Source organism: Strix aluco, chromosome 13 (assembly GCF_031877795.1).
Source record: "Strix aluco isolate bStrAlu1 chromosome 13, bStrAlu1.hap1, whole genome shotgun sequence".
NCBI classification, from domain to species: domain Eukaryota; kingdom Metazoa; phylum Chordata; class Aves; order Strigiformes; family Strigidae; genus Strix; species Strix aluco.
This window is the reverse complement of record NC_133943.1, coordinates 18512685-18539232: the sequence shown is the minus strand read 5'-3', so window position 1 is coordinate 18539232 and position 26548 is coordinate 18512685. Positions and strand designations below refer to the sequence as shown.

Below are 26548 nucleotides of genomic sequence, written 5' to 3'. Positions count from 1 at the left end.
TAAGTCATATGCCTGCATTTTGTCTGACATATATTTACACAACCTCTACTTTGAGATGTTTTTAACACCTGTGATCCTGTTTTTACCAAACCTTTTTTTTTTTCCCCCTGTAGGAAAAGTTACCGAAACTGCATGTGTGACCCATTTTATATTAGAAAATGTACCTATTGCTTATGTTATACAACACTGAGCCAGTATGGAAAGCAGTTTAACTGCAAGTAAACACAGGTCCAGCTCACAGTTGCTATTCTTTAAGAAAATGCTGATACATGTGATTCGGTCTTGGCTTGAAGTTAACTGTTTTCAGCACTGTTCAGCAGTAGACAGTACAGACAGCCACTATCACAAGGGAAGTAACAACTACTGTTGGCTTGTCACCGTCTGTGTCAAGCTTTTCTGCACACATGTTGCCTAGTTAAGCCCTTGCATGAGGGCTGGAAATCAGCACACAAAAGACTTGCCTTCTTAATTTTGAAGGCCCTCATCAGCGGCCTCTCTCAGAGCACCTACAGGCATCCGTCCTCACGGAAGCAGTCTGTAAGGCAGATCCTCAGCAGGCATAAGCCCACAGCTCTGAACAGGGCCTCTGATCAGAACAGAGGTGATCTGAGACATGCTTCATTCTCCACCATCAGCTTCTTTACGCTGATGATTTGTTTCAGTGTTCATTTCGAAAAGCCCAGCCTTCTCAATTCAGACAACAGAGAGCTAATGACCCAGAGTTCTGCACTTTACTCCAGCGGCCAAGGCCTGGATTCAAAGTCACCAAGTCCTTCATCACATCTAGCTATTAAAGCACGCACTGGGTTTTACTTGTGTCTAACCTCTCTAATTTTGAAAAGACAACTCAAAACTTAACCCCAAGTGCATTTTTAAGTATTGCTGGTTGAACTGCAGAACTCTTGTCGATGTTTATTAGAACTCAGAGGGTATTTGTATACTGGGAACTTGCATGAAGAAGTGAAATAAAAAAACCTTTTACTAGAAGCTGGAAGGTTCTGGCATAATTGGTATGTCACCTGGAAACACAAAACACTTACTCAGGCACTTAATGTTGTAAATCCTTACAGTTAATACAAAAAGTGTTTCTGTGCAAAAAATCAACTGACCTTGCTTATTTCTTCAACAGAAGGAAACAAACAAATACAGTGTTATTGCTTAATGCCATAAATCTCAAAAGTTGATAGGTAGTGATTTAAATACCGACTATAACATATTTACTGTACAATTAAGCTGCTGTTTGATTGGTTCAATGACCTTAAAAATTCATAGTACTACACAAGACAGCAAGGTGTCTCAGGGACATGGGAGGAGGACCTTACCTAAATCTACCATGAGAAGACGAGTGAGAGCAGTGTAGAACACTGTCCGGCACCTAAGGTCACTGAGGCTGTAATTATCACTGACGCCCAAGAAAGGGAAGTGCTTACTCTGTTGAAACACAAGCATATGAAAAGTTAAGTATTCTACAAAATTTACTACACACAGGTAACATAGTAAGAAGACTTACTGTGTGATTTTGAAGCATGAATTTCACAGCCTCTATTTTCACAAGCTTTTTCAGGAGACTATAAGTAGCAGGTGTCAAGGAACAATCAGCCTTGCAGCATTATGATTACATCATCAAGTTGTACAGACTTTCAGGAATTTCAGTGAGGAAAAAAATCCTAACTGAAACAACAACAAATGTACATTAAAAAATATCTGCATTTCGTCTAGAAATACGTCATAGACATTCTTTAGAACATTAAAGACCATAATCTATTATTAATTAAAGCAATTACTTTTCATGGCATACATTCTAGTCACAAAAGAGACGAATGAACTAAATGACTTTTATAATTAAACGGAGAGTTTCTGGTAATAAATGGTGCTGTTTTTTCCCCAGATAGACCCATGTCATCATCATGTAAAAAAAAAAAAGTGGTTTTGCAACTGCCTGCACTGAAGATGACTGGCACTTAATGGGACTGGCAGCAGCCCTAAGCAGCACTGGAGTAATGGTCTCAAAATCACAGAGGCGATCTTCCATCAAAAATCACATTTAATTTGTTTCAGTTACAACAGATAAAAATATATCTCATACATACTAAGATATGTTAAACACTTAATGGAAGTATTTTCAGATGTTTAAGAACTGAATGGAAATTTCTTAAGAACATAAAAAGTCTCAGAGCCAGAGCAAAGTCCATAACAAGGTGGTACAGCTGGCAAGTTTGGATGTTATCTGTGGATACTCTTCACAGGAATCCCAGTTTCTCCAACATTATAAAGTATAAAGCAAATCTAATTGAGTACTGCTAAGCATGAACTGAAATCTCCCACTCCACAAACTGGCTAACTCCAAGCCAGTGACAGTCCAGACGGCAGGTAACTACGGCAGTACAGCGCCGGCCCCAGCCACCGCGCTCTGCTCTCAAAGCCAGCCCCTCTGGAAGCTCCACTGGTCTGGTCCAGGCACGGCACTAGCAAAGCTACGTGACTCCTGGGCTGAAGCTCCTGGCCCTGGTCCAGCAGGATAAGCTTGAGTCTGTTTGCACCTGCTTGTCTACAAAGGCTCCCAGGGAGACACACACTAAACGAACACAGAAGCAACGTATTTCCCGGACTGCATATATTCTACAGATCACATATTCTAGCATGACTTACTAGGTAGTTACACCTGATGAAATGTAGTATTTTTCTTAAGGTTTCTTTTAAAAAAGAATGAAAAATAGTATTAAATCAAAAGTTGAGTTTGCAAATACTATGTTATAGAAGCCCTTGGGGTTCAGACAGTTAAGACTTGTTTCACAACTTGAATCCTTTCCTTGCTGTGTGAATTATGAACATCTTCAATAGCATAAGCACACACTAACTGCCTGTCTCAGATGACTCAAACACTTGGGGTTGGGCAAACGAGATAGTACTGTGTACTCCAAAAAGAGCCACGCTGACATCTTTGTGAGCTTTTGTACAGAGGTAACCGCTGCTGCGAGGGATGTTTGCGAAAAAGGAGTGAGAGAATGGCCAGAGCAGTGGCCTGGATTTTCTCACTCCTGCTTCTCCTTCATTTGACATGAAATTGCTGTATGACTTTCAGCAAGTCAGTTAAATTCCGCTGTCTCAGTTCTGTATCTGTAAAATGGGGATATAAAAGGCTTTGTGATACCCAAGTATACTAATATACTTTTTCAGGAATGCCATAGAAAAATTCAAACCCCAGAAACATTCATAAGCATTGAAGGCATCAAATGAATGAAATGACTTATGGGCTTGTACATTCTACAATGAATGTTATAAAACCAGGACTCATTAGTTTACCAAACACTGTTGATCCCTGGCATTGATGAAGTTCTTTAAGAAATAATCAGTATGACTGCATAACTTCAGACTGTACAGTAGTGCCTACAGTCCTGTACAAACACAGAAGATTTTACAAACAGATATCCATTACACTTCTTATTGTTACCATTTTCCTTTTTATTTTTTCTTTTTTTTTATTTTTGAGTGCTTGCCTCGCTCTGCCATTCCTGTACATAATTGATTGAAGAGTTCGATTACTTTTATGGGAATAAACAATTTCCCTTTTCATTTTAAATAGATTAAATTCTTTTTAAATGGGTAAATGTGTAAGAATACGTTTTATAGCTGCTGTTGGAAAAATCTCCTAATCTAGTTTTAAGATGATGTTCCTCTGTCAATCTATAACATTTGACATAGCATTACCTAGTTTTATATTGCAAAGCTATATAGTTGGGTTTTTTCCCCGGTTACAAGGGAGAGCCTTTCATAACATAAGGCTAACAAAGACATGGATAAACAATTTTTGAGAAACTATAAATATTTTACCCCAAGTTACTGCACAAAATAACAATGAAATTGTAGTTATTTTGCTAAAAAAATATAAAGTGGAAAACTTAATTATTAGAAAGAACTAAACATGCATGAGGGAGTACTCTGGCTTCAAAGACATAAAGGAATGACTAACATATTCCATTATGTAAATGAATTCAAAGATATTTCACAACTGATCAGCTAGGAGGGACATAATGATTTATAATTCAAATAACTGAGCTTTGAAATCAAATTGGGCTAATATATTTCTAAATATGCAAACCTGGAATAATTGTGAAAATAATGTAAACCATGACACCAGCTCCAATCGTTTGTTGCCTTTGTTGTTAATACTGGTTTATGTTTTTTCCTTCTTTTTTTTCCTGTTATATAGTATGGTTGCTGGAATTCTGGTTTGCTTTTAATTCTAGATTATCCTTTAGAAAAAGACTATTATACACATAAAGAAAGAAAAATGCCAATTTCTAAGACTGCGTAGAAGCTGACTGATGTACAGGAAAGTACTAAAATTAAATAAATTATTATTTTAACCTTTCAGGCTAGCCACAATTTAATCTATATCAAATACTGAAAATTGATCCACTGGACCCAGCATATTAACAATACACTATTTCTTTCAAAGCAATATATACTTAATGCCTTTTAAAAAACCCCTAATATAATGTGAAAAGGCCAAAGTTTACAATGCCAGGAAGTAGTTATAAACTACTTCATATGTTTGAAATAAAAAGTACTTCAGTATTATTATTAAAAAAAAACTATCGGTAGAGTTTTTAATAGGAAAAAAATACATATCTTTAAAAGCCAAAATGACCAGTGAAATTGGGTTGTACATCATTTTCTGGGAAAAAGGAAAAACAGCCTCGACAGGTGTAATTTATCATTTTTCTGATTTAATACCAAAGAAATATATTAAAATAATAAAAAGAATCCTGAAATCCTCAAAATTTGTAGTGATAAATAGCCCTCCCTGTCTTTATTGCATTATGCCTACTAACAGAAATATTGCATGGTGGATTTTGCCAGACAAGGACGATTATTTTCCAATAAAAAGTTGCATATTAAATTCCAGCACAAAAGTGGGTGTCTAATACTTTTGAAATCTTTTATGGTTTGCCAGGGAACACAATTTTAAACTTAACTAATACAACATCACAGTGAAGTGAACCAGCATTAAAGCTGCCTTTGTACAAACCCACCCATTTAAGCAGAGAAGCTACTGTTCTCATAATTTTTGTTTAAAGTATTTCCATTGAAAAGTAATTTAATAAATTTTTGGTACTTATGTTTTTAGTTAATCTCTCTTTTTACTAGTTTTTAAACATTTCAGATTGATGTTTAAGATGTGTATTTATGAGGGCAGTGCTGCTTTACATCCTGACTATGCACAGGGGTCTGAAACTGCTCTTGCAACAGTTAGCAAGTTCCTGAAAAAAAAAAACGCTACAATTTCATCACAATTCTACTCTTCAGGAACTTAGGTTATTAAATATCTACTTTTTAACCTTTTCTAGGTCCTGATACTATTATATCTATTTCATGAGCAGAAACTCATTTACCGCAAACATAATCTAAGTAATTTGAAAACTAAAACCATCCAGACATTTCAGCCTTGGAAAGTATTATTTGCACCAATAGTTTATACTGACCCTCATTTTTGAGAGCTACCATGTGAATACATCTTTGAAAGCCTCCAGAAGACAATACGAAATGCTAGATGCTTGTTGGCTTTAGCAGTAATGTAAGCCTGATTGTTTCAGCAAGTATACATACATAAACAGGCAAGCACCTTAAGTCAGGTGCACCTGTTAAATTTCTTGGTTACTTTGAAAGTGTTTTGAACCCTCCTGAAGCAATAAGTATATAATATAAAAGAGGAGACAGCTCATTAGTCCTTTCATAAATCTTATTAATGAAATGTCTCCCCTTCTGTCAAATTTTTCAGTAATGTTTCACTTCCAAGCCCTTTCCAGTGCTATTTCTGTGGTGCCATGTGAACATAAACACACACGTACTTAAAATACCAAGTTAACTGCTTAATGGTATTTCAAGTAAACATATAAAAGTACACATTGTATGATTTTCATTGAACAAAATTCACTTATAGAATGTGAAAACCCACACTCATCTTTCAACCCAAGGAAATATATTGAAATTCTTCTTATATGATTAGAGTTCTATGGAGAAATAAAATGATACCAATTGTCATATCCCAGGTGCCTTCCCCTCTGCTTGTCCAACAATTTCCTCTAGAAAATTACTGAAAAGTTGTTTTTATTTTAAAATAGTGGATTTCAATATTGAATGTTTTCATGAGCTCTCGTGGTTTACCATCTGTTGTATACCTTTAAATATTGTGTCACATCATAATCAGCTACTACTTTTTTTTAAAATCTTGTTCGACTGACTGAAAAATTAAAAGTGCAAACATTCTTATCCAACTTATGATAAGTGAATATTAGAACAAGATACAAAAGGTTTGCAACAGATAGCAAGTTAGCATCCACGATTTGGGTAAGAATTTCATGGAAATACTTGAACCCAGACAAAGATCCACATGCAAAGTCAATGTTACATGACTACACGGCAGTAGTAATGGCGACAGTGACACAGTAAGGAACTTTGAATCAGGCAATGATAAAACGTGAAGAGGCTTGTGTTTAAAATCTAACTCTTGATTCATATCTTAGCTAACTCATCCTCAAAGTAGAACCAATCCTGTTCTCAACTGCTAACAGAATCAATCCTCTTCGCAATATTGTTGAACTCATCAATAGTACTGACTTCAAGAAGATCAGGAATGGGACAGATGACCATAAGCAACTAGTTATATGATTTCTCTTTTGTTGATAAGAAGTAGTTGGAAATAAGCACAGTTTTTAAAAACTATGCATAGAAAAAGAGAAACCAAAATGAATAAATATTAATATCCTAATTGGTTTAAAAATGTAGCATACAAAACAACATAAATCTCATATTAATTTTCACCTTATTATTTTCAAATAATATGCCATACGCAATAAAAAGGATATCCAACAGAAAGGTCATTTAGAAACTGAAGAGTTCTTGAAATCACGGGCTCGCATCTTCCCCAGTATTTAAGATTTGTAACACTAGAATAAACAAAACAAGAGTGACATTTTAGAACACATTTTACTCTGTTTGAGAAGTTCAGTGCAAAAGCTCAGAGCAGTAGCGCATTATACTACAAATGTATTTCTGTGATACGTTTTAGGATTTTCCATATATGAGACAGAAAATGCTACAAAACCATGCCATGGCTCTTTCCTGAACAAGGGATTCAAACATTTTTGTAATATTGTAACAAATACATCATTGTAAAAAAATCCATCATCTGTTCTAATGAAATAAATTATCTGAAGCTTACCACTACTCATATGTATCTCACTCACTTTCCAACACAGTATCTGGCCACTTAACTTCTGTACTATTTACCTGCCCAATTCTTCACAAGATGAAAACAAATGCTATAAATTCCCTAGGAAAATTTCCATAGGAGAAGTGAGGCACAGGAAAACTAAGGGTCAATTCACAGAGCTACTGATATACCCAATTCCCAGTGAAACTATACCTTGCAGTTCTTGTACTAATACCTATTTTTTCTCTTCCTTACACCAAACACTTCACTGAAGTCAAGATACATAGGGGATGCTTCATTTCCCTAACTGCAACCCCTCTCAGACACAGTCATTTAGGAAGCATAGTCTGATTAATGAACCAATGCATAAACTATGACACAGGATAACACTAGACCTACTATCAATCCTTGGGGAACACCACATAAAACTTACCACTTTTGAAGGCAAACTCTTATAGTTAGCCTTTCAGTGAAATCATACAGCTAACACTTGCTCTACCACCTTCCATAAGTTAAGCAGGAGACATGGAGCACAGAGCTGGGACCTTCTTCTGCACTGCGTACAGGTCAGTGCAAAGACGCCTCAGTGACCTGGGATGGAATCTGCTGTGTTCACTTACTACATTTATTAGGAGCTGAAGAGGTGGCATTAGCCTTCAGACGGAAGAGGTAAACTGAAGCCAGCAAAGTGGAGGAATGTATTTTTTTTCAAACAAGAAGTGGTTACAACAGTAAGTTAAGAGTCACTGATCTTGTAGCCTGTCATTTCCCAGCTTTCTTAGGGGAATGTCAGGCAGGCCAGTGTCAACAACCCTACTGAAGTCTGAATGTCTGATACTTTCTGTTTCTGTTGTAAGCTCCAGCCAGTAAGTCCAAGAGGAAATTAACCCCACCTCCCCCAAGTAACCACTTAATTATACACTGACTAGTAGTAACTTTTTCTAGTATTCCTTTGACAATCCAAGTTAGGTTGACCAGCCTATAACAAGTTGCTGCTTCTTAGTTCCCTTTTTTGAAGGCAAGTACTATGCCCTACTCTTCTGGGACATCCACTATCACTCTCAATTGCTCAAAAACACAAAAGAAAGTTGAACGCCCCTGCCCTCCAGACAGGGATATAATGCTGCATAAGAGACTCCCAGCAGAATTTCTGGTACTGGATTCATCTGGAGAAATAAAAACAGGCCATCACAGCCTTCTGAAACACAAACCATTCAAATAAAAAGGCAGCACAACCTTCCTGGCTCAGAAGCCCTGGCACCTATTCCTGATCACGATATCAAATTGCTAGGGTGTATCTCAAACTGCCAGGTGATCAAGAATAAGTCATTTCTGATTTGTCTGCCTCAGTTTCCTTGTCTGTAGAATACGCATAATAAATCTGACTAAGCTGTCAGATCTGTTGATGAAAGACCATGAGGTAAGAGGTATAATCAGTACCAGCTATTTATACCGTAATGCAGTAGGTTTCAATTTGGGCAATACAGAACCTGAAGAAGAGATGTTAAATGCCTTAAAATCAGCATTGATTATTGCTTTTACATACTCACAGGCTAAGGAATGTAGTACACCACAGAAACTAAATCTCTTTTTCAGGAAGTTATAAACTCAAGAATGCAGTTTAAAGCATCTAACTGTTTAGTAGTGCTCAGGAAAAGGCAAATAACAATGCAATTACCAAAGCAGTATTCCTCAATTTAGATTTACAAACAAACATTGATTTACTTTATAAAATCTCTATGAAGAGCTACGGAGGTTCAGATTGTCTTAAAGAAATAGCCCATTCTAGCAAGTCCATAATTCACAGTTTATCCCTACTATGGGGAGTTCTGGAGATGTTTATAGTTGCACTAAATCCTTAACAAGTATATACCATACAAAGCAATAAAAATGAATTTGGACTACCCAGATTTAACATCAATATCAAAATCATAAAAAGGTTATTTTGCAAAAGAGCAAAATCTTTGTCCTTCAGTAGCCAGATAGAAGACATTTAAAGAAACGCAAGAAGTCAGTGACAGCTTGAAGAGAGAATTAAAACTGTATAAGGAAAGCTCTTCATCCAACATTCAGGGTACTTTTGTACACATCTATTCTTTCAGTTCATGGTTGTGTTTGGATGCTGAAAGATGGAGTAATAACATGAAAGCTAGAAAGTACTCATGAGTGAACAGAGGCTGAAAAATTTCAATTATAATCATAGCAATTCCCATCTCTGTTTCTGCCTTATCAGTATCAGGCAAGATGAAAGACACATAAAACATAGTATTTTAGGAAACAGCTACAAAACATTATAAGTATCTGAGACAATTTGTAAAGATCTGGAAAGGAATCTCATAATACAAAAAGCAGTTTTCCACTATGTAAGGAAGTGAAACCAACGAATGAAAAAAGAGAAAAATTTACAGCTCTCTGAGAAATCATGGCAAGACAGCACTTAAATCCAAGTGCTAGTGTCCTTGTCTCTTTCTCTCTCAAGTGGCTTATTGATTTAAAATATGAACTAAATGAAAGGAACCAATCATAAAGTTTCAGATGAGTCACAGAAAGTAAAAGCTTTGTCAAAAGCTATGCCAATGTCAAGTTCACCGAAATATCTATGGCAGATGAGCACTGAACACATTTTAAAGGCAAGTACAAAAAAAAAATGGAAATAAAAAATGGCACAATATTTCCAATTTTAGTAACAATACCAGTATCAATACCGAACTACACACAGCCAAAACCAAAAGAGCAACAGTAACACTGATCCATGCTGAAAAGCTACGAGAGTTTGAAAAATTTAAACAGAACAGCATTAAGAATCCAGTACACTTTCAAATGTTTGCTTTTAGTTTGACTTTAGTAAGACAATAAGAATAAAACTTTAGCTTCTAAAAGCTGCAAAGAAGATTCCCAGCTTTCCAACCTCTGAACCCTCCAGCTTGCTATGAGACTTTTTCCTGTCACCATGACTGCTTACTAATGCAGTTCCATCAGCACATCAAACATCTCTTCCCTTAATACAGTGACTTAGAAGTATTATGTTAAGAGGCTGTATATTTTTAACCTAAAATCTAGAAGGGGAAGATAAATAATTATATACTCCAATTTACAATTCTCTGGGAAAAGGCTTACTATATCATCCACAGAAGAATCAAAATTCTTTGCACTTTCCAAGTTGTTATCATATTTAGCCAGGCAAAGAATCAAGGCAAAGATACCCACTTCCAGCTTCTTAAATCCATTTCATGACACCTTCTTCTCCCAAAAGCATTCTACTGTCTTTAACTGTCTGTCGTGTCCTCAGTTTATGATTCAGAGAAAGACCTCTTCAGACACATGGACTGTATCACACTGCTCTTAAAAGTTCTGTGTGGTGCACAGCAAAGGACAACCCTCTACACAAGACGTATCAGTTCTTACGGCAGTAGTGGATGGGAAATGATACTGCTGGAGCATAGGAGTGGAATGCCCAGCTTAAAAGAGAGAACTGAAAAACTTGCAGTGCAATTTAAAAAAGAAAATTTTAGAGGAGGAGATAGAGTCAAGGATGCAAGGTAGAAAAGCAAAAGCAAAGCATAGTCAGCACAGAAAAGGGAGTGCTGAAGAGTAAGTATATACTGTACAAAAAAAGAAAATCCATTTGGTCACAGGAATGGTGGGTACCTTCTCCATTTATCACTGCATGTCAAGGTGCTCAAATATTGCTTACGGGCCATTTGTAAGTGCCCAAAGAATTCATCCATCTTTCCAGGAGGCCTTGAACCCCTTCTCTGAAATGTAATGAGCAGGTCTGTTACCACAATAAAGCTGAGGAATCCCAGGGACACTATACTACCTCACACGCATAGGTTACCGTACTTCACATGCATGGGAGATTTGGTAATATGACAAAGAAGCAGTTGCCAAAGATAAGTTGCTACCGGACAGAAGAGACGATGACTGCTCTGAATCAGCAACTTTGGGTATGGTGGGTTTTGCTGTTGTTGTTGGTTGTTTTTTCCATTTATTTTTTGTTTGTTTGTTTTTAAATAATTAAAGTAGAAAGTGAAAACCTTTTAAGCTTATATAAGGATGACATGAAAGCCTTGGAAAGCCTGAACCATGTAAATTTAGGAACAGTCTTGGTCTCAAGTCATGGATATGACAAATATACTTGCATTATAAAAATAATCAAGTTAAAAAAAAATCATACACTTTAAACAAAACTTGGAAGTTGCTTAAGGTGTGTGCTATCCAGTTCCCATTACAGTGCAAGAAAAATGGGCACCCAAATCCCCTAAAAGGGCTTTGAAAATCTCATCCTTACATGGTACTTAAGTTTCAGTAATAATGAAGATAGCAATTTGTTGGCAAGAAAGCTCTGTACAGTCAAGTTTTAATTATTTCTTGTAGATTACCATCATTTACAATGAAAGCTCTCTGTAGCTCAATGACAGTGATTGGATATATACTTTTCATTAGAGCTGGACAAAGGTGAATAGTTAAAAAAATGCACAGTTTGTCATGATTAAAAGTGCCAGGTTTTAGTTTGCTATGATTCATGGAGTCGTATGAGTGTTCAGAAAAATATTCTGAGACTTTTTATATTTAGGTATTACTTGAACATCGTAACACGGAAAAAATCTCTCTATTTATATGTATGTATATGTGTATCCACCATAGTGAAATCATTACAGCAGTTAAAAAAAAAAAGGCAGAAAACATCTGACAATGTTTGGCTATGCATCTTTTATTCATGTTTTGGTTATTTTATCATGATCAAAAATACTGATTATTTGGGCAAACATTTTGTAAATCCACTTCATGATAAATCACTTCCACGTGAATTTGCTAATAACTGAAAGGAACTGGAAGAGGCTCACAAAGAGTAAGTGAAGAAAAGGAAAGGTGCTTGCAGCCAAATTAAATACAAGACACTTTCAGCCAAATGCCCAGGATAGGCTCAAGGAGCAGATGGAACTAAAACTACTCCAGTCTAAATATTTCCTTGCCTTTTACCTACACAGGGAAGGATCAAGGCAGGTAGGCAGCTACTGCTCAAAGGGATGGCCAGTGGAAGGAGAGGACCACTATTGGTTCTGGGTACAGTGCTTCACTCCTTGCCTTAAGAGTCCTGGCCTTGATCCACTTCCCAGTGGGCCAAGAGGCATTAGAACATGTGATGTGGCTGTTTTGGGAAGAAGTAGGAGCAACAAGGAGAGAGAGCTCCATAGAGACGAAGGAATAGTCTGTGCCTTTGAAAACCAGTACCTCAGGGCAATAGGCTAAGTAGATAAAACTCTAAGCAGGCAGTCTGGGATCTTAAGTTATAGTTCTCCAGAATCCTGTCACCCACTGCAACCCTACCAGTTCCTTCAAAACCCTATGGCTCCCTCTCGCCTGTCTTCATCCTCACGTAACTCCTCCCAGTTTATCCTGACTTAAACCTACTCTACTGTCAGTACAATGCTGAACACAGCTGAGAAGACTTAAGATGGTGTGCGTATTAGAAAAATTTAGTTTGAGATTATGTATTTTTTCACTTGGCCTTTCCCCTTCCACACATACATCCTATAAGGTGATGGTCAAAGCAAGCAAAGACAGTGGATGCTAAAAGAACCATTTCTGGTAAGACTGTGATGAAAATAGAGCCATTAATGGATATTCTAACTACATAAAACTCCATCCCTTCAGAAATAGTTTAACAGAAATTCAGTAAAAGGCACATTCATTAACTTCCAATGGAAAGGTGATAAAAGGTCTAGGATCTGGTGTGACAGTAGTATTCTGAACTACAGTCAGAAGGTCTAAAGGACACCTTTTACATTGACAAATCTCAAAATATTTCTGTATGTTGAAGAATACCTACTTTATACAGCCTTTAATCCACAAACTGAACAGTGGCTATTGCAGCTACTAGTAGCTATGACACAAATATTTCAAACTGTTTTCTGTTAATGGAAGAACTCACTGAGTTTGTTCACCAATCCTCCACTGCAAATCTGCTACTAATGAATTAAAAAGAACAGATTAAAGCTACATACATGAAAGTGAACTACTGAAAACAGAGAGATCTGGGGAAAGACAGTTCAACCAAAAATGTGTTCAAAATCTCAAGAAATGAAAAGCAAAATGCCATTAATCCTCCTAAATGTTACTGAGCTCACACTGGACTTCAGCAAACGAGAAACTCAATGTGTCAACCAGTAAGCTATCACAAAAAGAGGTTAAGTCTCTAACAGCAGAACAAAAAATAGTATGTCCTGGTAGACTACAACATGTTTGACTACCATAAATTCAATTGCTATGTTTACTCTTCACACCAAGTATAAAATGCTTCCTGCATGCATCCTTCATTAGATTCTTTAATGGCAAAGTGGAAGGAAACAACCTGACATTGTCTTTTGATCATCTCACAGTGCTAATGGCAGATTACGATAAGGTACTTTCTCCAACACTTTTTGATTTAAAAGACTGGCTGCCATTCACCAGGCAACACTCATCTTTCAAGCATAAATGCTCTATTTCACATAACACTTGGCATTAACAAAACAGAAACTATACAGTCTCAAACACTGTTGTGCAGTTACTGTACAAGAATACCACCACTTTAACAAGCAAGTGCACACTAAAAATTCCCTAGTGTTTTCTTTTAACTTAATGTTAAGGAGTAACATACTACAAATTTCATCTACTTAAAGAAAAAAATGGATCTGTAGGGTAAGGCAGAAGAGCAGACTAGTGGCTTTCTAAAATAACAGTGTGGTTAAAAATACTTACTACATCCACAAGAGAAAAAGGTGAATGGTCAGTCTCACAGTCATGTATTCTGCCCACTGCTGTTACAAATATGCTAAGATTATTCTCAGTAACAGCGCACCAGAAATGCTGCCAGACTGGATTGCCCCATCAGACTGTAGGTTTTGGATTATGTATCAGTATGTTATGGTTTCACACCCAGATTTTCCAATTGGCATGCTATCACTGGGGATAAGCTTGTTTATTTTAATTGACACAAACATGAATGTGTTTATACCGTGGTTTCACAGCTAACTCTTAAAGCTACCGACTGAATTCTCCATTTCAAGCTGTAACATCCATTCTGTAAAATGAAACTGATCTTCAATCTAATCAAGGAACAATTCATGCTTTTAGGAAAATACAGTAAGCCATGAGGAAAGAGAAAATAAAAATATAGAGTGTGTAATCTAAAAAGCAGCACTGATTTTTGCTCTTTATGTACCTAGTTTTCTTTTAAAATCTTCCATGTAACATTAAAACCCTAACTAAGTTTTTTTCTTAATTTACAGTACTTGTGCGAATACAGCCCTATCCAATCTAAACACATACAGTACTTATCATACAACTTGTTAAATGATATGTTATTTCCTCAACTGGCAAAGGCAACAGAGATTTCCTCTCAGTGGCAGCAACAAGTAGAAAAAGAGAAGCAAACTGATGCAAATGGTCTTCAGACATTAGTCCTCTTGCGCTCCTTTTTCCTCAATCATTCGAGTTCCACTGTGGTTTGAAACAACAAAGTGAAGCCTAGCCATCTAGTACCACACCATGGACTGCCTCCAGAAACTGTACAATAAGTACCCATCAATATTTTTCCATTCATCACCCTCCATTCACCTGTCTTCAAAGCATACTCCAGATAAATATCAAGGTTTGATGGGTACTATTGTTAACCTAAGGGAAGATGTAATACTTAGCTTCTGGTTTCAAGTAGGCACAGCATTTATGCTTTGTTTTCCACAGAAATGTTAAGTCATATTAGAAAATGACCTTGTTTTAACTGCTACTATTTCTCAAGGTTGGTAGCCATGAAGCAAAAGAAAAGTCATGTTTAATACTGTCCGAACAGGTCATGGCTAACCTGGCAACACCAGTAAAGATGTTTTTCTAGTAGATCAAAGTCTGCTGAAAGTATTTAAAGGTCTTGTAAGGCAGATTTAGAGGACATGAAGTAAATGACAGGATGCAGCATCTTCCTCACTGTAGAATAAAGAGGTAAGGTACTTGCTTCTCTTTCTCCAGGCATACACAGAACTCATTGTCTCCTGGGGACTCCCAGATTTTTTTAGTGGATATTCACAATTTTTCAGAGGGACCATTTTGTTTTGCTTCAAGAGCAAAACTGATTTTAGATGAAACTCTTTTTGAGTCAGGAGAATCTATCAAATCTCATGAAGGACATAAGTAATAAAAGACAAAATCCTGGCAGTTTTGCTGGCACCCAAGGAAAGCGACTACAGCAGAGGCACAAGGAACCTTCTCCGGAGAAATTTTCTAGGATTATTCTTAAGAGAAAGCATTGCAACACTTATCTGCCAGAATAACACACCATCTTATTCTGCCAAATGCTAGAGATGAGAAGACAGCTGATAATAATGCCCCTTGTCTCCTTCAGTATGAGGCCTTAAAATCCTCATCTGTGAATCTGTATTTTTAAGAGAGCAAACTTTGCCAGATCTTGCCAAAGAGCAATCCAAAAGACCCTCCCCAAAACAAAGAGACATTAATTTAACTTGGTCAGTTCCCCACTGTAAATTACCATGAAGCTTTACAGGCAATTCCACTGACATCTGAGGGTAGAATGAGAAGTGGGGAAGGATGGGGACTGCTTATGTCAGGCTGTCACTGAACAAGAGTCTATGAAATCTCAGCTCCATTCTCCCATAAGCCATTTTGAGAAGGGATGCAGGCATTGTGGGGGATATATCTAGCTGCAAGTGTTTGTTTAGGGGCCAGTAGTACCTTCAGAAAATAAGATATGGGTGCTTCTGAAAATGGTTATCCCTTACTCAAAATATTTAAAATTTATGGAAAACATTTTTCTAGCAAAATGCAAACTTAATGACAAAATACAACTCGGATTTTACGTAAACATTAAAAAGAAAACAAATTACATACTGAATAGAATCCAAGCACAAACTCACATTTTTGTCATAAATGTTTCCAGAACATGGTTGTCATCTGTTATTCCTAAGACTTCTGACATTCGGGCATACACCTGGAAATAAACATTTCAACAGTAACATATTATAGACATTTACAAGTATCAAAATTTTCAGTTATTCTAAAACCTTCTCTATTTTGACTTCGCATGAGAAAAATGCACACACAACTGCCTGTCCATCCAGCCTAGATGAAGCATTTGTAAGAGATGGCTTATACAGCCTCTGATGGCGTTCTGTGAATTTGGGACTGATAGCCTTTTACTTGCCCTTGCATACATTCCTCCCTACAAAGGAGATGTAAATTTTCCACATTTAACTCACTTTGTTGTTCACAGAACAATGGTCTCTATTAAAAAACCCTGTTTTATTATGAAAAAATTGCAAAGGGATGGAGAAAACATTCTTCTGTTGGTCTCTGTCCTCAGTGGGATGTGATTCAACACTGCCCTTTAACTTGCATTTGCAAGTTCTTCCACTGCCAGTCATAAAATCCGGTAAATTAGGTACTCTTCAGACATTCAGTTTTGTGTTCTTTAAGGGAGAACAAAAGCTTTGGCAGCCAAGTAACTTGTAGTTGCATACAAGTTTACCCTGCCTATCAAATCAAACTGCTGTTATGCAGTAACAAATGCACAGGACACATTAAGTATATTTTTTTCCTTACTGTGTAATCTTCATAAAATTTTCTGGTAGTTTTAGTAGCCTAACATTTAGTTTGGATAAAAACATTTAGTTGGGCTAAATCGAATTCAGAAACAGAAGTGAGACATGTACTACAAGATTTCTTTATAATCCTCTGCCAACTCACTTTACCCTGAGCTCAAATAACTCTGCTATTTGCTTATGACTGGGCTAAACACAGATCTACCAGTCAGTACATTTCATTTCAGTCATTTCAACCTTTGGTGACACTAAACCAAATATTATGGGTCATATGTAATTCTTCCATAGGATGTGATCAAGTCAAGTATCACTAAGGTCTGAAATGAGAGCACCAAGCGCAGCACATGCAGCTCCAGTTACCCAGCAGTGAAAGCCTGGTGCCATCTAGCTGTCAATTTTGTTCGTTGACATTACATATTCCACACAAATACCAGTGAACTTTAGCTAATTCAATACTTCTGCTCCTGTACCTAAACTTCCTTTCTGCCAGTGATGTAATCCCGTGACTCTGCTTAAAAACCAAACCAGCAGTATTCTACCTCTGAGGAAGAGGTATTATTATTAAATATTAATAAATAATAATAAGATAAATAATAAGACAATTAAACCTGTATTTTCATGTCTCAAAGACTTTAGTTTTAAATCCAAGCATAATAAAGACATGAGTAAATGAACTTGCATCTCTAACTAGAAATTGCACCAAGATCAAGGGTAACAACTTGTAAGCTAACTCATCCTTTTAGAATTGTACGAATGTAATTTATTGTGACAAAATCAGTGGTGAAAGGACAATCAAAATATGAAAGAAATTGTAATATACAATACAATCCTTCAAACGCTGAAAAATATTATGTTCACCCTGTAAACGTGATGTTATCATTTACAGAATTAAACGCAGCAATAACATATTCAAATATAAAAATAGTATCTTCTAATTTTTAAAAAATAATCCAAATAGTGCACTGCTGAAATGCTACAGCAGCTGCAATTTTAGCAAAGTTTAAGAATCTCTCTATTTGATATGAGGAAAAGAGAAAAAGAAATAGCGAGGAATGTAAACATCTCAGCCAACACACCTTTATGTTTAAGAGCTTTCTGTTCTGCCACGGGAAACCAGTGGGAGAAAGGGAGTGCGAGAGCATGTTGTAGTAGCATTGTGCTGTTGTCAAACTAGGCTCTCCCCACATCAGAGTTTAACAAATAAAATACTAAAACAGCAGTCAGTGTTGACAAAGAGCAGTGCTTTAATCCACAATTATCCTTGTAACTCTTACTACTCCTTTTATCATCCATTAGCTTTGATTCCCATTATCCCATCAAGAACTGTGTCAACGCTTTTGTCCCTGGGGATTTCCCACAACTACTAGGATCTGACAGCCAAGCTTGAGTGCTAAGCAGGATCATTACCTCTTAAATCCACTTATCTGATCCACTGAATAGTAAATTGAAAAGCTCATTAACAGCAACAATCTGATTTGTTTTCACATGTGACAGGGTCATTTCAAGTCAGCATGAATACAGTGCATGTAATAAAAACTACTACCCGTTCTGTAATGTGACAAATTGTAAGCTAAAATAAATGTGATATTTTAAACACCTTCTTCAAAATCATTTTCAAAACCAACACACACTCTTAGCATGTAAAAATAGAAAAGCAAACAACCCCCAACCACAACAATGAAACGTCCTTAGACTTTTAAGCACTATAAAAAATTAATGATAAAGCATTTTGGACGTATAATAATAAAACACACTTCAACAACAAAGACTGCACTACATATTCAAAAGGCGGAGAAAAACACTGTTGAAAGGGGTCATAAAAGGATGTGGAACCACACGTGGAAGTGATCTCATCTTCAGCTCGGTTCCCAGCACGGAGCCATGAAGGTAAAGGCAGCACAGGGCCTTGGGGGGGGGCTGCGGGACCCCACAGCCACACGCCCGCTGGGTCTCCTCCCTTTGAGACCTCCCCCTCTCTCGTCCAGCAAGAATAAAACCCCCAGGCTTATGTTTCTACTTCTCTCCAGACACTTCAAGTAAGGAGCAGGATAATTAACTTTCAGTAGGAAACCACCAGTTTAAAACTTCTGGAAAAGCTTTACACAATCATTTCTAAAACCTTACAACTGCAGGATTTATAACTTCCAAAAATCCTGCATCAACATACAGCGCTACATGATCACTCCATGATACCACCAAAGATGTAAGCTTAACAGTAAAATATCCCACCATCACTATCTCATTCTTACAACAGTTATGAATGTAAGTGAAAAATCTGCAGAAGTGATAACATCAGGCTACAATGTTTGATGAGCTTCACAAGCACATACTCAAAGTCCTTCAAGCAAGCTTGGGCTGACACCACCATTGCAACCAATACCCAAGTGCCACTGCTATATTCAAAGGTGACAGCAACAGTCGTGACAGTGAAGAAGAGACGAGCAAAACACCTTCAATAATAATCAATAACATTTCCAAACATATTAAAGTAAGTGTGAAGGCAAGGATCCAGGGATCCTTCTTTTTTTCCCTGTTTGTACCACTACAACCACCTCAGTGCAATCAGGACATTTAAGGAAGACAGCAGGTTCACAAGCTCTGGTGTCAGGGAATTTTTTATGATCTAGCAGATTTATCAGTGGCTCAAATGACATGACCATATACTTCCCAACTACTTGAACTGTACCTGCTGTGTTTCAAAAGGACAAGAAAACAAAATGTGTAAGCAATGTTTTATAAAGCAAAGCACTTGTATGTACACAGTCCAAGAAAATGGAGAAATAATTTGGTAATCACACTAAAACTATTTCCTTGTCTTCTCTACTCTTTGGCCCTAGATATGCTTAACTTTGCTTTGTCTTTTGAGGTCTTCTCTTTTTGGTACTATCATTATAACTCTGAAGAAGCTAATTATGTCAATTCTTAAATGTGAAGCAGATTACAGAACTGGGAAGCTCAGAATATGAGTTCCTAAAGGTTGTATGGCTATATAATGACAGTCACAGAAATTCAATAACAGCACTGTATGGAATGTACTCAAACGCACCCCATGAAACAAATTAAAACAGAGCAATGAATCTCTCACACTGTGCAAATAAGAAAACACAAGAAAATGTTGGTTTCTATATGTTTCATAAGGGCTATTATAATGAATTAAGATTTTGGATAATGAATCTTCAGAAAATTACAGTAAACTTATTACCCGTAGGCACAGTGTAAATGCTTAAGATATTATAACTTCCTTGAAGCTCTCTAGGCCTTGCTGCAGAGAACTATCACTGCAACATTAAAGTCTTTTGTCATGAACATTGAGGGCAAAACCAGACCTTAACCCTATTTACCCCAACCTTACCATAAGCTGAGTGGGAACAGGTACTACAACCCAGCCTGCAGCAGCTGGGCTGGAGCCCACGGGCAGGTGGGGGAGAGCACATCCTTCCCCACACGCTGTTTGGGAATCCACCCAGTGCAGGGGTGACTACAGCAGATTTCTGAAGCTGCCATCCCACTTCTCTGACTAATACCCCCGTGCATCACCCACTAAAACTCCATACTAATCACAAGTTTCTTTCTAGGTGTTCCAGTGCCACAACCCATTCAGTAATTTCCACAGCTTTTTAAATCACACTCAGGTATTTTGAATTTTCAGCACTTAAAAGCTCCATTACAACACAGCCAAAATCCAGCTTTCAAATCCCACAGACAATTTCTGAAAATCTGAACTGAATCCCCTAATTAGTGTATCAGGGTGCCAGATCACTCATCTTTCCCTCCTGACCAAACCAAGGGCTTAAAAAGCCTTGGCTCTTCTATCCTCTCTGTAACAGAGGAAAACCTTGGTGACCTCACTCCTGATCAGCTGTCTTAAAAAGGTAAGATCTCCAAACACCCTTACGAGAGTCTAAACCAAGAGAATGGGCTAATCTTGTTTTAGAGTTAGCTCCCTAAATGAAAAAAACTCCAAAACAGGCCGTAAGAAATGGCCTGTTAGTTTCAGACAGGATCTCTGAATATTAAGCTGGGCTTTGCACAACATAAAAAGTAGACTACGCTCCCATTCACTGCTACATGTGTTAGTAAACAACCAGAGGAACTACACCAATTATATAAATGACATACTATCTATTGTCTTACCTATAAATCTAGCTTAATTAAAATATTGCATAGAGTTATCCTCAATTGAAAGAGACCTACTATAAAGTAACATTTAAAATTAGGGTATTGTTATTACAACTAAGTGTTATGTTGTAGGGGAAAGGGTAGATCTGCTGTGTGGCTCAGAGTCATTGTTATGTATGTTATTTCCCTCCTAGTCTGTTGAAATACTCTGTCATCACAAGTTCAGCTAGTAAGAGGTATTAACAGTTCCTGCAAAGGCTGTTTTCCAGGCCCCCTTCCTCGGCAGCTCAACAGAGCAAGAGAATTCACAGGAGTCTGGGGTGCAGGAGTGATTAACTCCCTGCCTCCTGCTCCATGAAGTGCCCATGCCATGCCAGCAAGAAACCTTTTCTTAAATGGAAATTGATCTCTATTTCAATGACTTTTTCTCGGCTTTTATTTACTTGTTATTTCTTCCTTTCTTAATTCCTGTTTTCTGAAAATCTTGAAACATTTACAATTCTGGTAAACTTACTATGGGAGACCTACTATGAACTAACTGCTGTTATTACTGATGTGGTATGAGAAGCATTCTCTGGAAAAAAAAAAAAAAAAGGAAAAGGAATTGGTTTCTCTGTTAGGTCTTCAGTTAGCCAACTGTTAAAAAGGTGTTTGGCTTTAGTCTTGTTTAGACTTTCATTTTTGTAAAGCACTGTTAGAGCTTTTTACTTCTACTGTCTCTTTTGTTCACCTCCAGGGCTTAAAGTACAAATATTATTGTGAAAAGTGAGAAATACTATTAACAACTATTACTTTTTGAACATCATCGAGAAGATTTTTAGTTTTTGAAGCACAGTTCTGGGCTGTACTTTCCATCAGAGCTATACACTACACTGCAGAGATTCAAGCCATATAGGCTGTCAGGTATTTGCTTAACCAGAAGTCATAATACTACTTTTAAAATACTCTAATGATTGAAATGAACCAATACTGTTCAGACTACAAGAGTAGATTTGTGCCAGTCAGAAAACTCCAAAAGATAAAGTGTTATAGGTACTTCAGCAGCAGTAATGGACACTCTTACTTGCCCCTATAACTATTAAAAGTGTCCAGCTTAATTTTATTCAGTTGCTTAATTGTATCTAAATGAGTGGCCCACTCAGCATGCTTATGTGCAATAAACCTCAATGCTGAAGGATCAACATTAGTTTGGCACTTAAAAACAAGTAATAAAAATCATAGCTAGTTATTAGAGTTCTAAAATGTCTATATCCAAAACTATTTCACTGTACTGACTAACATAGCTGCAGGTGTTCCGCATCTCTCAGGATCAAGCCTTAAGCATACGAAATTTAGAGGTACCACATATTTTAAAAAGGTTCTGCACCGGGGTTGTACATGAGAGTGCTTTTGCACATTTATCCCACGGCATAAGGAGAGGTGTTACAGCCACCACAGCTAATACTAGCAATTTGAACAACCCTCTTTGGCAAGCCAGAAATAAGATAATTGTTCAACATAGGCTGGCTCTTCTGAAATACTGGAAGCATTGCCTGTAATTATAGACATCTGTCATTGCTAGCCACTCAGTAGTAACCCTGACATCAATATACAACTATAACACTAAACTGCCTGCAGGCACAGCAATGGAAGCCAGATACGAGAGGCGGGCAATCATCTGCCTCATCCAAACTATCTGTCAAAGGTTCCTAACCACAAATAGCTCTTACGTTTTGTATCCTTAGGATAATATGTTGATTTATTTTAGATCCTCTAATATTTACAGTCTAGGCCATCTACTAAAATAAAGAAACAAACCTTATGGCTAATGGAGGCAGTTACCGTTCAAAATCATCACGAAAGGTCATAGCTCACCACTCCAATGTTAAACACTGATGGCTGCTCTGAACATGCACCTGTGTATAAACTTTCCCTCCTTCTTCCTCCAAAATCGCACATGTTCATTTCCAGCGACAAGGTACAGTGACGGCTATTCTCTCATCAGCCAACATATTATCAACCAACCCAAAGAAATATTTACATTTTGAACCTCAAGAACACTTGTGCAAAAATGTGCACACTAAGTTCCAGTGTCCTGGAGTTCACCATGTCAGTACAGAAATGACTCTACTGAGCGCTCTGCAGGATTATCTCCAACATACAATTTTGAAAAAGGAATTGCATTTACGATATAAATTATGTTTACAAATTAGATACTTCAACAGTTCTTCGCAAGGAGCTGACGTACACTCTTAACCAAGGAATAAAGTTTCTTGAAATTAACAGATAAATGTGGATAATTTCTTTTTAATTCTAAGGTGAAAATCATGTTGAAACCTTCAGTCCCTGCTTTTTTGTCTTCATTTGAAAACCAATCTCAGAAAGGGGCAAAAAAGATTGTAGGTTTAAACTAATTAGGAATTAACATCCTTACAATTATCATAATTTGTTATTAACAAAACTGAGATTTCTTAGTATGATTCACAACAGCCTCTGCTAAAGAGAAACTATTAATTACTAGACAGACAGTTAGCTTACAAGCGAGCTGCATTTTAAAAACCTCCTTTAAAATACAATTGCTAAATGCCTTACAGTGCTGTAATGTGAGACAGGTTCAAATCTTATTACTTCACTGAAATTAAAACCTAAGTTTTAATACTGTTCAAGTCGAACAATGATTCCACACTTTATTGCTTTTGAAATCCCTTGATGATCATAGGAAAAAATGCCCTCGAGAAAAAGAGACTCTGTTTTCGATAAACAGAAAATACAGTTTGCACTCTTAGCCTCTTTGTCATCACAAAAAAAGGATTTAATGCCAATTCTTTAAAAAAAGACTTTTTTCACAAAATGTGCACCTTGTGTGCCATTTGTAAAATCAGCTCACTTTCTTTTATTTATTACTGCAGCGCGGCAAGGCAATAAAGCAGCTACTGATAGCTAATAAATTACATGCCTTTTAAAACAATTCTCCAGCTACAAAAACTTGTAACTACAAAGGCTTACATTTACATGGTACATCGTGTGAAACGTCTATATTTATGTTCTATTTAATCGCATAAATAAAATCTGACCCTCTATTAAACAGCTGAGTATGAAACAGGGGCTACATGTGAGATTAAACAAAGGGTAACTTTTTAAGGCTTTTCTACGGATTTACATAATTAAACATAAAATGTAACAAAAAACCTGGCCTAAGCAGTTAAGGTGCAAACTATTTTTAAAATAAAACACATTAAGTATGGTCTTCAAGCTACCTTCAGGAAAAAAGTGATCACCAGTTTTTCAGTTATTGCATGACAACAATGATTTACTCCTGAATCTAAAAATTACGTAAGACTTTCAATAATAATTGCAACATATTACTGTAATATAGAACTATACTTCTCCATCACATACTATGAAAAACAGGATTTGTATTTTTAATTAAACTAAATATCAGAGCTTTGGGAAAGCATTTTTTGTTAAAACAAAAAAACCCCTGCTGTCTTATTTCATCATGTATCTCTCGTCAAGGAATGCTTTAAATCTATGCATATCTATTAAACTCATTGAACTGCTCTTAAAATTTTTTTCTTCATGGCTGGCCTAGCAATTATAGCTAACCTGCACAGAATGCTGAGGTGCATTGTCTCTTACTTCTGCACTGCATTATTTTTAGGCTGATGTGCTAAACTATTTTCATACATTCGTTCCTTACAATTTTATTGTCTCATAAATCATTAAACTCAGCATTACATTCTTTTTAATTGTCTCTATATCATCATGCATCTAAATTTAAGATATGTAGTTCTAATATTCATCTCCTCCACTCGCAGTTATTTTTATAGCATGCGGCTTTCGTTTTGCTTTGCTCACACAACTTTTTCTCTTTGCTGTCGTTCCAAAATGGCAGTTCTTTAATTGAGCATGAAAACAAACCTTAACTCCCAAGTAATAAATAAAAACATTTAAAATATTGCAATTCAATTTTAAGATAACAACCCATGACATGTTAGTAAAGATGCTGCATGATTCTGAATTCCTCACCAAGCACACCACCACCATGACTATCAATCATTTTGAATGGAGATGCTGTGGGGCAGATCATTCAGTCTGACTGAACATTGCTTGATGCAAAATGAGATGGGAAATAGTTTTCAGACATTTTTCTACTCCCTTAATCCTAGGGCCACCTTTCCCTATGGTAACCAAAGGTTTACTTCAATAATATGTGTTTTCTTGTATTTTGCATCAGTCATCAGTGCTTAAAATACCAAGACAAAGACATTCATTATCTAAAGCAGACAAAAAGGTTTAAGAAACCAAGCGGCCAGGACAACAAGCAAAGCTTGTGGTTTCCTAATTCGGGTTAGTCTGTCTACTTGTGGGGATGAAATATAGAGGCAATTTTCAGATGGTAGAGAATAAAGAGTGAATGGAGCCTGGTGTGTCTATACCAGGAGAGTGTCCTTTGCGTAACAGGATGCCTAGAAAGCACTGCAAAGAGTGGAAGGAGAATTTAACAGACTCTCAGAAATAACAGTTTGGTTCAATAAGAGTTACAGATACAAAAATAAATAGTGATACTCAGACACTGAAAATTCAACAACTCCGAATTTCACCCAAAAATTTAAGCTAAAACACAGGACACTGAAATCAAGCAAGAGCTGAGGAGAAAGGAGCGACATGGTCTGATCTATGAACCCAAAGTACTCGAGAGGTGTATTTTGAAGAGAAAGTTGCCAATATCAAGCTTTTGTTGAAATTAAGCAACTGTAAATGTAGCCAAAATTTGACAGACCATACTATAAGTTAAGGAATTCCAAACACAAATCTACTGTACAGATAACACAGAAATACATTCAACTCTGGATCACCAGCAGGGAATAGAATTATAGTTACATGAATATTTATTGAAAAGCTTACAAAACTAATAAAAACTAATGAAACTGATCAATGAAAATTGATCAGGAATCTTGATCAATAATTATTCTCAGTAACATGTATGAAGTTTCAGACTTCAGCCTCTGATGTTAAAGTCTTCTGAAAAAAAAGGGTGACACCCTGAAGTTGTCCCCAGAAAAATACACAGCCTGAATGGTCTTGGCTCTGGCTGGAGAAGCACAGGCTATCATTCAGGCTAAGAGGGAAAAAAACCGAACAAAATAAAAAAAAGCCAACATTTGAGTTAATCACACTAGAGCGAATACAGCAAAGAGCACAGTGGTTCACGTTACAGAGTCAAGAAGCAACATCAGATGAGCGAATAGGCAGCACCTACGACAGCCTGATGTCATACACACACATCTACGGGTCCTGCATGACTTGGAAGCGTGGTCATATCCTCTACATTCTGCACGCAGTCCTTCACGTAATGTCATCTTTGTACAGTATGACTGATAGTAATGGTCTTTAATAATATACAGAGCAATATTTTGGTTTGTTTTGCTGACCTCTTAAGCAAACAAGATAATCAAATCTATGCAAACATGATAGATAACAGAACGCTGTCAGACACGACTACTCTCTACAGTCAAAGAATCTGAAACACTTCAGAAGCAAGACGATGTGGCAAGGCGTACTATCAGGTGCTGACTCACGCTTATCTTAAGGGATATTGCAAAACTAATTTTTTAGCTGACACAGCACATACATTTAG

At 36.8% G+C, this 26548-nt stretch overlaps 1 protein-coding gene across 3 annotated transcripts in view; it reads right to left on the bottom strand.

Moving 5' to 3' along the window:
• RANBP17 (RAN binding protein 17) overlaps window positions 1–26548 on the bottom strand; it is a 163801-nt gene that overhangs the window by 63772 nt on the left and 73481 nt on the right. For all 3 annotated transcript variants that reach the window (XM_074838701.1, XM_074838703.1, XM_074838702.1), the window contains 4 exons: window positions 16126–16199; window positions 6870–6950; window positions 1511–1574; window positions 1323–1431 (listed from right to left, as the gene is read on the bottom strand). In XM_074838701.1, coding sequence (XP_074694802.1) covers window positions 1323–1431; window positions 1511–1574; window positions 6870–6950; window positions 16126–16199 — 328 coding nt within the window. The remainder of the gene's footprint in view (window positions 1–1322; window positions 1432–1510; window positions 1575–6869; window positions 6951–16125; window positions 16200–26548) is intronic.